Source organism: Neovison vison, chromosome 4, assembly GCF_020171115.1.
Source record: "Neovison vison isolate M4711 chromosome 4, ASM_NN_V1, whole genome shotgun sequence".
Classification (NCBI taxonomy): Eukaryota; Metazoa; Chordata; class Mammalia; order Carnivora; family Mustelidae; genus Neogale; species Neogale vison.
Window position 1 is genome coordinate 211,141,783 of NC_058094.1, and position 13,648 is coordinate 211,155,430.

The 13,648-nt window shown below is 48.2% G+C and overlaps 1 protein-coding gene across 1 annotated transcript in view; it reads right to left on the reverse strand.

Moving 5' to 3' along the window:
* The window catches only part of PLXNA4 (plexin A4), a 426,564-nt gene that overhangs the window by 154,291 nt on the left and 258,625 nt on the right, over window positions 1–13,648 (reverse strand). The window contains exon 4 of the mRNA XM_044246582.1: window positions 2,582–2,713. Coding sequence (XP_044102517.1) covers window positions 2,582–2,713 — 132 coding nt within the window. The remainder of the gene's footprint in view (window positions 1–2,581; window positions 2,714–13,648) is intronic.

Consider the following 13,648-nt stretch of genomic DNA (forward strand, 5'->3'; position numbering starts at 1 on the left):
ACAAGGAGAGAAAGCCAGCCCTGGGTGAGAAGCGTGACCAAAGAGGTGTCTAAGCAGACGTCAGCAATCACTCATTGTAGATGGGGACAGCACAGCTCAATTTTGAAGGACAAGGCAAAATTCGCCAGATGAGAAAGGGAGGTGTCCTCCAGGCAGAGCCCACATCACAGCTGGCCATCCAGAAACCAACCTGTACACTCCACCTGGCAAAGCATCCTGACACAGCATGCCTGACACCAACCCACCGGCTGACAGTGGCGGGAATATCCCTAGCGCATTTACCGAGCTGCCCTTGGCCTCAGCTCTACTCGGTATGCTCAGCCAACAAGGCAGCCGGTGGGTTCTTGGTAGGCTTTCCACTGGGACTGAATCCCTGCTCCCGGCCCAACTCAGTCTTGACCTGAACTGTTAAGCTCCATACCTGAGACGTCACCCAGAATCTTGATGCCACCACCTGCCTGATTTCAAATATGGCCAATGTCCAGACATCGTGTTGCAATGTCATGAGAACAAGAGCCTCCATTTACCAAGCCCTTACTCCGTGCCAGGCTTGCTTCATGCCTGTTACATGTGCTATGTCATTTGATCCTTGGGACACTATGGGATGTTATTATTACTTCTATGCAGCAGTTGAGAACCTTAAATCTTAAAGAGGTTAAGGAACTTGCCTGAGATCATGCTTAGTACATGGTGAAGCTAAGGTTCATGCTGGGACATTCTGACACCAAAGCCTGTGCACTTAACCATTGTGCTATACCACCACTCCCCACAGAGAATGGGCAAACCCACTGGAGACCAGCATTGGGCCAGCGATCAGGGGCCTTGGGACTTTATTTTGATAGCAGGTTTCCCTCCATCTCAGTGAAGAGCAGCCCCAGAGAGGATGAATGCCCTGGCCCCATACATTCTTGCCTTCCTTTCTTTTCCTACAATCCAGAGCTCCCATCATGCCTCATTCTCCAAGCCTGGGTAGGTACTGACCATGGACCACTCTCCCGGGCGAGCAGAATGCAGAGGACAAGGAGTTCAGAATTCTGTCTCTGTTATCAGAGGGGGCTCCCCATGGCTTATATTTTCCATCTTTGGAAGTTCTTAGATAAAGTTCCACGTTGAGAGATCCTGGTTTTCAGGTAAGGTAAGAAATCCTAAAATAGGTCATGCTTTGTGGAGGCAATGGGTCTTCTCCAAAGGAGTCCTTCTACCAAGGAAAGCTACTTCCCCTCCATGTCTAGAGCCTCAAAAGTAGGCAGGGAGTGGGGAGTGTGGGCTCCATTGAGAAAGTGCAAGAAAGGAGAGCAAAGTTGCTGCTTCAGACCCTATCCTGACTCCTGGGGTCAAATGTTCCTCTGTCAGCCCCACATCGGGCAATCCCCAAACCAGGGCAGCCTCAATGAAGGCACCACAATGGGTCCCAGTGTGGCTGGGTGGGGAGTCCCACACCAAGAGAAGATGTCATCATGCTCTTAGGGAGGGTGGAGCTGCTGTGGGCTGCCAACGCATAATGCACAAGCCCTGGGGGCGGCATAATGTGGTATTCATCTCCTTCCCTATGCAGAGAGGGGACAGGCGGAACAATCCAGACTCTGTCGGCAAGGTCCTCTGGGGAGTTCAGGCCTCGCTAATGAAGATGAATAAGAGATGGGATCTGCCCCTCATGGCTGCTGCCTGTGTCACATACATATTTATGGACTGGAGGGACAGCTCCTGGGAATGACCCACCCCACACAGAGAGGAGAGGGGGAAGGCATGGCAGTGCTAATCCACTCTTGAGATGGGCGTGTCTTGCCGCAGCGGAACACTCTGGGCTGTGAATTAGGGCACTCCAAGGCATACTCTTAAATATGTGGAATTTTCAAGGTGATATGTATACCTTTGCCTGCTGTAGATGCATGAGTCCTGGTCTAGGCCAAGGACCTTGAAGAACTTACTTAGTACTCAGCTGAGTTCCAGAAACAAGCCCAACTTTGCTACTTCCTTCTCAGTATCAGTTAACAGTAATCCCTGCACCCTCTTGTTCTGCCTGGCTTGGCCTCATGGAATTTGCCAGAACTTTGTGCTAGAGTTATAGGTACATACAAAGGTTCAGAACACATGCTGTATCATCTCATTTCACAGACAGAGACCCGTGTTTGGAATCTCCATCCATTTGGAACTATTCTATGATGTTCCCTCAACTAAGATATTTGGGCAACAAATCCTTGTCCACCAGAGACCTCCAGGGTCTAAGAGGGTGACCTTGGTAGGAGATGATACTTTCTGTAGGAAAATCTGGATAAAAAACTTGGGCATTTGTACCATGTTTCTTCAAAAGACAGTAAATGCTGGCCTTGAATCTATACTCACCCATCACTGTGAAGTTAGTGGATTTATTCTAGACTCCCAGAAGTTTTGATATTTTAAATGTTTTATTCCGCCTTTCAGTGCACTCAACCTCAGTCCCCAGGCAATATAACCAAAAAGATACACACTGAGCCGAATAAAACCAATGCCCTCTCTGCAGCTGGCCTCCTGTAGGTTTCTACTGAGCCACAGGATAGTACTTAGCACAAGACAAATGTCTAACAGAGCCCAAGAGCCTTACCTGCCTTTCTGACATGATGTAGAGCTGCTCGTGGTCCTTGGAGAAGGCCATATCCCGGAGGACTGGGCCGGGCTCTACCACCTGCACCGTCTCATACTGGAGCGCGTTGCCCCTGGGCCCATCCACCCGTATCTGCGGAGAAGAGGGAGAGGAGAGATGATATGAGTTCAGATCCTATACTGCCCACAGCTCAGCTTCAGCCCAGAGACCCTCCCAACAGCTAAGGAAGAGGCAGCGAGCTCTGCCTCCATGATGCCGAGCCGGGGCCCTGAATAGAAGCCCCCCAGGGACCTCCTGCTGGGAAAGGCAGAGAGAAGGGAAGGCAGAAGACCAAACCAGGCTCCACAGAGTCTTCAGAGAAGAGGATGGGGTTGGTACTGGGGAGCAGCGGCTGGGGATTGGGTGAACCATGGGTAACTGAAGCTGCTTCAGATCAGAGGGCCATCGTGTAACAGAAAGGCAATGTTATTTGCTAGGTTTGTTCTCAGAAAATAAGTGGGTATAAGAATGTAGGCTGATTCTTGGGGTTGCCTGGGTGGCTCAATGGGTTAAGCCTCTGCCTTCAGCTCAGGTCATGATCTCAGGGTCCTGGGATCAAGTCCCGCATCGGGCTCTCTGCTAGGGAGGGAGCCTGCTTCCTCCTCTCTCTCTCTCTCTCTCTCTGCTTGCCTCACTGTCTACTTGTGATCTCTCTCTGTCAAATAAATAAAATCTTTAAAAAAAAAAAAAAAGAATGTAGGCTGATTCTTTGAGATGGCTACCCAGTTATCATTGCCACACCTTTGAGGAGGAACCAGGCAAGGAGTCAATCCCAGAAGTTCCACGCTCATTCTGGCCATTAACTATTGGCTTCTGCTTCAGCCTTAGGAGTAGATGTAGGTCTTCAAACCTCCTGGAGGTTCTATTCATGTGCCCAGGGAAGGGGATGTGAGCATTCCAGGAAAATGCATGTTGGGCATGAGTCAACTCCAAACTTCTGAGAACACTTAGCAGAGTAGATCACCCATGGTCCATTCGCGGGCCTTTCTAGAACTGTTTGGACAATGTGGAGACAACCAGGAGAGACTTTTGCCCACACCCCCCCATAGTGGAGGACCAATTCTAGAAAGATGGGGGTTTCTCAATGCTGCATGGTGCTCAGTTGACCTGGGGTGCTGGCCCAGGTCTCTAGAATCAGAATCATTGCAAGGCTGGGCTCATAGATTTGAAGGAATCACTGCCCAGTACTTATAATGCCACCCACCGAAGTCAGAACCAAATATCCAGAGGGACACAGGGAGAGGCAATAGCTAGCGGGGTCACCAAACTTGATTAGATGCCCCTCGTATAAGACTAAGGTACCCGCAGTGTAATTTTAAAGGTTTCAGTAATGAAACTAAAGAAAAAAGTTATATTCCATATATTCCCATTATGCGTTCCTCTTACTTGTAATTTTTACTATTTAATTTTTAACCCCTCATGATATCAAGGAGAAGAGAAGTTATTCAGAGAAAATAAATTACAGAAGGAACACCACATTAATGCCAATGGATGACATCAATTCATCTGAAAAGTCTGCTGCCTCTCGTTTCTGCTGAATTCACTGAACTCCGACACTAGGTTATTTTGCAGTTTATGTGTTTCCTTTTAGGTTTGTTCCAGGCTCTGTTTGTTTTCCTCTAAAGCACGACTTTTAAGCCCTTCCTAGACGTCAGGCACTAGGAAATGGTTTTGCATGTAATTCCTTATTGGTGTAACCCTCTCAGTCCTGTGGGGTTAGTGGTCATTTGTCCTGACATACATGGTCTCTCCAGCATCTGTTCCACCCTCTGCCACCTTAAAGGCAAGACCGAACCCACCCCCTGCTTCCCTGGGGGTAGGGGGTGCTCCCTGATGGGAAGGAGCAATTCCGTTTCATCTCACTGCGTTGCCGCAATGATTAAAGAAAACAGGCCCAAGTCAACCAACATATGTACCCAGGGCAAAGCAGGGACAGACAGTGTTTTGTGATCAGGGAAGAGAGATTGCTCCTCACCCTCTGCACATCAAAGAAACAGCTGACTCCAAGAGCTGCTGGCAGCCCTTTTGTCATAAAGAGGAGAGCTGAAGCCAGGAAAGGTTTACATACAAAGACAGAAAGAACTGGTCTTTGGTGATGTCCCTGAGTCACTGAATCAAAATGATCCCACAGCCTGCCCTCTGTCAGGACTTTCTAGTTACTCAAGTTATTTCCTTACTGTTAAAAGAATAAAAAGGCATTTTTGCAACATCAAAAGTCTTAACTGCTATACTGATACAAACAATGAGGAAAATGAGACAGAGGTGCAGTAAACAATTAGCCTGAGCTATAAAAGCTGGGGACAGAATTTGGATTCAGTTTGACTCTGAAGTCCACGTTTTTCATACGACCCCATTACATGAGACCTTGTTCCTTGGTGGGTTTCACATTCATTCACTGGGGTGTGCCACCTAGATAAAGGCAGGGGGCTGAGGTCAGCGTCTATCTCTGGTCTATATGATGCCAGGGGCTTTTGCCAGTCATTCCTGATTTTGATGCTGAAATACTCGAGCTTGACAAATATTTATTTTAAGAACGAAGAAATAAATGAATGCAGCTAAAGCTTCCTTTTGCTGATTTCTCATGAAGCTCATGAAAACAAAACAAAACAAAACAAAAAACTAATAAAGGCATAGAAAGAGAATACTTTTAGCTCTGAAAATCAAAATGCCTCAGATTCCAATAGCCCACCTGCTTCTGTGCCCATCCCCATGCCACCAGATGACAATCCTGGCCAGGCCCTTCCTTCATCTGAATGAAATGAGAGTTCATGCAAAACCCATTGGGATTACTACCCAAGTCTGACTGCATGGCAATGGCCTTGGCCTCCAGCCCAGCCAGGCTGCACCCCAGCTGTGAGTCACCTCTGGAGAGTGACAAGAGTGACACCGAGCACTCTGGCTGGTCTCCAGCCCCTCCAGGCTACCGGCAGGAGCAGGCTCCCCCAAGGAATTCTGGGGGATATGCGTCCCAGGCCATGCCCGTGGTCTGATCCCCAAGGGAAATTGGATTCAGTGCCTTATCAATCTTCTTTATCACTGGGCCCTAGCTCCCTGCTCTTAAGCACAAGGCGATGGATGTGGCGGATGTCGGTGGACATCAGAGGAAACCAGATGAGTGGGGGTGGGGACAGAGGGATGGACCAGGGAACACCTAGGGCAAGTTTTCACGGGCCTTCCCCAGGGACGCAGGATAGGGTTATTGTACCCCCTTCCACACTCCGTCTAGGTGGGAAATCTAGTCATTGCAAAGGCAGGGTTCCCTCTCCCTTTACCCCTCCCCCGTCCTCAACTTATTTCAGAAAACAGAAAGGAAAGCATCCATTTCACCCATCCGCTAAAAGAATCTCACAATGATCTTGGCTAAAAGGAGCTTGTGGTAGGACTGGCTGAATGATGGACGATCACAAAATTTAGGTAGAGCGATCCAGCTGCTGGCTGCTTTGGCCTCACATAAAAGATAGCAACAAGAACTGCTAATAGCGGAGTGACGACCGTGTGTCAGGTTTCGGGCTGGCGTTCTACACCTACCAGCTTCCCATTTAAACTACCTAACTCGGGGCACCTGGGTAGCTCAGTGGGTTGAAGCCTCTGCTTTCAGCTCAGGTCATGATCTCAGGGTCCTGGGATCGAGCCCCGCATCGGGCTCTCTACTCAGCAGGGAGCCTGCTTTCCTTCCTTTCTCTGCCTGCCTCTCTGCCTACTTGTGATCTCTGTCTGTCAAGTAAATTAAAAAAAAAAAATTTAAACTACCTAACTCACGTAGTAAGCACGAATATTATCCCACTTACAGCTGAAGCACAGAGAGGTTTAGTAACTTGCTCAGGGTCACACAGCTAGTGAATGGCATGGCCTCAACCCTTACCAAGGTCTGACCGATTCTGTCCATGCCTCCGTGTGTTTATGTACGACACCAGTGCCTGTTGAACCAAGTTTCGTTTGGTTGTATAAACCCGCATCCCTTCAAGAAGGGCAAGTCATTGATGTTAAGCCAACATCACCGTGGGAGAGTGGGAGGAAACCTGTCTGCACCTGCTACCGTTCTTGTGGGAGAGAATCATGCATATGAATGAAGATGCTGCTGCTGTAAATTTTCCAATAAGGATCCCTTATATTTTTGTTTGTTACCCTGCACAGCATTCTTAAATAACGTCGACCCATCGGATGGTTTTAAGATATTTATGATGTTGACAACTAGCATCATTGTTCTCATTTCGCTGATGAAGAAACTGGAGAGGAGGGGGCGCGCGCTGTTCTGGGTCTTGCCCAAAGTTTAGTGGTACACCGAGGATAGTCAGGACTAGAATTCAGGTCTTCTGGTTCCTAGCTTGGTGCCCACCTCTTAGCCATTTAGATTTTTCCAAAAGCCTTTGACAAGGTTCCACACGAAAAGGCATTTAAAAATAATGAGTCACTGTGGGACTTTGGGCTGTTTGACCATGGAGAAGGAGCCAGCTTAGAGACAGAAAAAGACACGTTTCGGCACGGAGGAGCGGAGCCGGGGGCATTTCCCTAGCACTGGTGTTATGACTTGTTTTATTTAATACTTTGTGTAAGTGGGCTGGAGGAGGGAGCAAGAAAGTATGCAGATGATTCTGAGCTCTTTGGGCTGGCAAGAAGGCCAGTGGTAGAGATGAATTACAGAAGGGTGATGCATTCTCAGGGAGCACTGGGGAGGGGAACTGCACAGGAGCAAAAAAGCTAGGACTGTGCATCTCAGCACTGCACCCAGGACATGGCCAGTGCTCACCAAGTTGTTACAGACAGGTGTGGGTAGGGGTGTGGTGAGAAGGAAACTCTTGCACACTGTTGGTAAAAATGTAAATTGGTATAGTCACTATGGATAACAATATGGAGGAGCCTCAAAAATTAAAAAGAGACCTACTTTATGATCTAGCAGTCCTACTCCTGGGTATGTACCCAAAGGAAACAAAATCAGTACCTCCAAGAGATGACTACAGCCCATGCTCATAGCAGCATTTTTTATAATAGCCAAGATATGGAAAGTATCTAAGTATCCATTGATGGATGAAAGGAGAAGGAAAGGGTAACACACACACATATGTGAATACATGTACACACATATATGTTACACATGTATATATATAAAACATATATGTTTATATTTTAAATATATAAAATAAAGCCTTAAAAAAGAAAGAAATTCTGCCATTTTGGACAACATGGGTGAACTTAGGGAATACTATGCTATGTGAAATCAGCCTGACACAGAAAGGCAAATATTGCATGACTCACTTATATGTGGAATCTAAAATAGTCAGACTCTTAGAAACAAAGACTAGAATGGTGATTGCTGGGGACTTGGGGTTGGGGAAAATGGGGAGATGTTGGTCAAGTGATACAAACCTTCAGTTACAAGACAAGTGAGTTCTGAAAACCTAACACAGAGCAATGTGACTAGAGTTAGTAATACTGACTTGTGTATTTGAAATTCGCTAAGAAGATAGATCTTAAGTGATCTCATCACACCCACAAGGAAAATGGTAGCTATGTGAAGTGATGGATATACTAATTAGCTTGATTGCACCGATTATGTCATAAGACATACATATATCACGTTGTATACCTTAAACATAGACAATTTTTATTTGCCACTTTTGCCTTGAAAGGATGGGGAAAGATGAGTGGTTACTACAGAGATGGCCAATTCCCTATGGGAAAACCCAGCCACATTCTACCCATGGGACCATGGCCCTGAGCTGATCTAGGTGAGACCAAGGAATTACTCAAAGTGAGAGGCGGGACCAAGAAAGAAGTGCTCAGGTAAGGACTCATGACTCCCCATACTCAACAGCAGCCTGAATAGCCAGCAACATGTCAAGCAGCGTTCAAATGGGATTTCAGGGGAAAACAGACAAACAGAAGTCATTCTCCTGGCCAAGTTCACTTGAATACAGAATATCATGTTCAGTCCACCCCTGATAAGGTAGAAACATAATCCAGATGCCTGCACCTGGAGAACAGCCTAGGAAAGATGCCTCAGGCCACAAAGACATAGTTGAGATCAAAGGAGACGTGTTGGCCAGTGGCCCTGGTTCAGTCGCCAACACAGGGGCCACCCCGAAGCTGTTGAGGTGACAGTAAGAAGCCATGAGATTTATTACTGTACACATCAGGACAAACAAGATTTATTATTTTATGCAATGCAGATGATAGTTGTGGATCACCTAAGCAGTGAGAAAGGATGAAAATAGAAGTTGATTTTTAAGGTAGAAAATGTAAAGAAGCTACTAATGTAAATTTAGGTGTTTAGAAGATGTTCTTCTCTGAGGCTAACACCAAGGAGAACATCACATCTTGACCCCACATGTCCCTTGAAAGAGGGACACTCCACGTTCATTCATTGTCCATAAGGCATTCATGGAATGCCATGGTGTTCTAGGCTCAAAGCTAGCTTCTGGAGGAAAAAGTTGGGTCTTTGTCCTATCTTCCAAGGAAGCCTGTCCTCTGAAGGGCTCAGACACCACACAAATAAGGCCAAGTGGAAAATGCTACAGTTAAGTGTGTTCATGGCCCTTGTTCCCTCTTCCCAGGAAATCTGGCCACTGACTGGAGTGTAACCAGGAATTTTCAGCCTAGCCCCAAGTGAGGCTCGAGGGAGCACGTGAGCCATACGACAAAAGAGCTACCAACGTGGCGCCTCCAACTCTGAGAGGGTTGAAGACAAAATCTCTTGAGTCCAATAGGAAGATTGATCTGGAATAGTGAAATTAGTGGTAAAACATTTTATAAGGACATACCCATATTGGCCAAGGGAGGTAAGAGAGGGAGAGAGATCTGTTTGTCTTCATGCACCCTGTCCTGAGGAGACTAGGTGTAATTGCTTCTCTGTGGCTGGGTGTGGCATCCCTTCAGGTCTCACCTAGGACTTGATGGAATATTCTTCTAACCAGCACCAGACAACAGCAATGTAATGCCCATCACAAATGTGGGCCACATGTGACATTTAGCATTTTCCACTAATGGTTACATGATAAAAGAAACAGGTAAAACGGATTAATTACAATTAATTACAATTAATTTTATTAATTTATACAATTAATTTTCATCTATTTTATCTAGCACAATGTATCCCAAGTATTACTACGTTCGCATGTATGCAGTATAAAAAATTGTCGGTGAGATATTTTACATTCGTTTCCTCACACTAGATCTTTGAGACCTGATGTGTATGCATTTTAGACTTACAGCAACCCTTAATAGGGACCAGACACATTTCAGGGGCTTAATAGCCACATGTGGCCCATGGCTGTCCTATAGGATGGCACAATTCTAGATCACTGTCTGTCATCCCTGTGTTCTGATCTGTGTTCACCAAGCGATCCTGCTGATAATTTGGCTGCCATCTATCCTTCTACGGGTGCTCTCAGTTGAGATCTTTCTCACTCCATTCCCCGGCTGACACCCTTGTGTCTCCCAGGACCTTCGATTTATAGCATGATGCATGTGTCCCAGTGTCTTCACTTTTCTGGAGCTCGGGAGCTCTAAGTTCCAACAGCTGTGTGGTCCCCGTCAGCCTGAGCAAGTTATAACGTGCAGCTGTGTGGGCTGGGCTCTGCTCTAGCCTAGCACCCGACGAGCTTATTTGATGTATCCGTGCCTTCTCTTTCCATTTTCTCAGGCTGCAGGCAATCTGGGCACACCTCTTGGATGCCAGGTATGCCCTATACCCCGGGGGGGGCGAGTGGTGGCAGTCGAGAACACTTAAGAACAACTGAGAGAACCAAGCGGTCCGAAGAGATGCTCCAGGGGCATAGCCCCAGAGGCTCCCTGACGTACCAGGCAAGACTGCTGGGGGCGAAGCACAACCTGGATGGTGTGGGTTCTCAGGGGTCTGGGGGCACAGCTGACTGCAAATCACAGGGGCGAATTTCAGTATTTAACAAGCAGAGAGTTATTCACAATAGCCAAACACGCAAGCAATCTAAATATCTGTTGACAGCTGAAGAAAGAAAATGTGATCTATACATCACGTAGCTCTAGTGTGTATATATCTGTAACACACACATACGTACATGCACACAAACAAGAGACTGTTAATTAATGGAAAAAAAAAAAAAAGGAAGGGAATCTTGCTATTTGTAACACCGCAGGTGACTCTGGCGGGCATCATGCTAAGTGAAACAAGCCAGATACAGGAAGACACGTCTTGCATGATCTCACTTCTCTGTGGAATCTGAAATAGACTCAGAAGCCGAGAGAGGAATGGAGGTTACCAGGGGCTGGGGGAAAGGGGGCATGGGGAGATGTTGGCCAAGTGGCATCAAGTGTCAGTTTTATGGGGTACCTAAATTCTAAAGATCTAATATACAGCGATGTGATCACAGTGTATACTTGAAGCTGGCTAACAGGTTGGTCTTAGGTGTTTCCATAACGTAGATGTAATACATAGATCGCAACATCCCACCGAGTCCTACACCTTAAATATATCCCAAATTCATTTGTCAGATATACTTCAGTAAAGACGAGCGAGGCAGCAACGGGCGAGACCACACCAGGATGAAAGGACCGGACAACCGTTGTGCCTGGACCGCGCAGGGCCCTGCATCGCAGTGCCTAGCATGCACAGTGCCATTCCCCGAGGAGGCCTACCCGGGACAGGCCCGTGTGCTCCCCGGGGCACACACGGGCACCCCTCCCCGCAAGCCTGCCCCTCCCGCGCCGTCTGCAGCCGGGGCTATTCCCGGGCAGCGCGGCCCCCTTCCCCTCCAGCCCGTCCACCTCTCTTCATCCCTGGCACGGTGAGCGTCTGCGCTGCCAGGCAGAGCGCTATTAAAACATCAGCAGGGTGGCCTCCGCAAAGGTCAGCCATCCGGGGAGCTCCTGGCAGCTGCTTGTTTGTTTACTGGAACATTATCTGGGCCGGGCTGTTGATTTACATCCATTGAAGGACTGAACAATAAATACAGGCTCCCAGTAGCAGGCAGATGCTCGCACTAGACCGTTCTGGCTGCCTTCTTGCTTGGAATAATCTCCCTAATGAGCAAACAGTGCCATTCATCTTTAAAGATGCAGGCAAGCCCCGGTATCCCCCCTTTCCTCTTTCCTTTCACATCCTCCCCCAGATTTCCTGGTCCAGGTCTACCCTGCCAGATTTCTGGGCTGCACCCAGCTCGGAGGAGAAGAGGGCGGGGTCGCATCTGGCAGACCTGGGATTGGAGCCGCAACTGGAAAGGCAGATGTCCCCGGGACACTCTGAATTCTCCCCCCCTCCCCGACCCTCAAAAGCCCAAACACAGAGGCCAGTGGAAACCCCCCTGGTGACGCAGGTGGCCCCAAGGCCAGGCCATCTTCACAGAGCGGGGGGGTGGCGGGCAGGGCTTGTGGAGATGGACGCCCCACCTTCAGGTGGAGCCTGAGCCAGAGTTAGGCCTGTTTCCCTTCCAGGCAACTCTTCAAAGTTTCCAGAACCTTAAGGGGCTCCTGTGCAAGGACATGCAGACGGGTCAGTTTGCAAAATGGAGCCCGAGCTGGGGCAGGCAGGGGGCACACAAGAGGGAGCCGGCGATGGGCCCAGGGAAGGAGGGGAGGGATTCAGGTTCTGCTCGTCTCAAGAGCCCTGAGTACACAACTCTGGGTCTCTTAGGGGTCCTGGCTCTCTGTCCTGGCCTTGATCTGTCTCCCACTGAGGCAGAAAGAGCAGGGAGGACCCTCGGTAGGAACTGAGCAGCCAGGATCTGCTTTCCTGGGACACTGTAGGGCTGTGGTGTCTCTCAGGTGGAAAAATCATGGAACTTTTGTATCTTACTTATGCAGTTTATTCAGCTGGCCCCCCAAGACGCTAAGAGACATAACCTGGTCACTGTCACTCAGCATCTTGCCACACAGGCTGAACAGGGGGTGAAAAGGAGGAACACGGCCTCGAGTGCCAGCATCAGGCACATGGGAAGTGCTCCTTTGTTGAATGAATGAGTGAATGAATGACCTGAGAAGCTCACTCTTGGCCCGAGTTGCCAGAGTTAGAACCATTAGAGACACACACACACACACACACACACACAGACACGAACACACACACATGTGCACACACACGTTCTCTGCCTCTGCAGATGAGGCCATGTTTCAACTCCCACATGGCCTCTAGAAGTTTCTCTTTGGAAGTCTGACACAAGGTGACACAGGGCAGGTGTATGGAGGAGGAGGGACCAGGAATGGTGCGTGGGGACACCAGCATCAGATCTGAGTACTGTGGTGATTTGCTGGTTGTGCAGTTCAAAGCTCTCTAGGGAAAGGAGCCCCCACCATGTCTCCATATCCCTGGGGAAAGGCTGCCTGGTTGGTAGGGCAGTGAACAAGAGAACCTCTAAGTTCTGGCAACCTCAGGAGCTGCAAGTTTATCCTCTGACAAGGGCAGCACCCTGGGCCCCAGGCACTCGCTCACTGCCAGTATCCCTCTGACCCCTGAAGACAGAATTTCACTTGTAACTTGACGCTCCCCTGGAATGTCACTTTCTTTCTTTTTTCTTCCTTCTTTCCTTCCTTTCTCCCTCCCTTCCTCCCTTTCTTTCTTCCTTTCTTCCTAGATTTTATTTATTTATTTGACAGAGAGAGACACCGCAAGAGAGGAAACACAAGCAGGGGGAGTGGGAGAGGGAGAAGCAGGCTTCCTGCAGAGTAGGGAGCCTAATGTGGGGCTCGATCCCAGGACTCTGGGATCATGACCTGAGCAGAAGGCGGATGCTTAACCCAGGCGTCCCCTGGAATATCACTTTCATTCTAAACTCACCCCCTGCCTCACTGGCATGTCCATCTCTGTTCCCGGTTCCATTTTTCTTTCTTCCACGGCACTAGTCAGTTTCTCACATGCTATGTGATTTATTCATTTATTACAATATTGTTGGGTTCCCCTGCGAGAAGGTAAATGCCATAAGAGTGGACATCCTTATCTTTCGTGTTCAGTGGTACATCCCAAACCCCTGAGCCATGCACAAAGTAGGTGCTTGATCAATACTGGTTGGACAAATGAATGGATGGAAATGTTCACACTAGTCATCAACATCTTAATTTGTC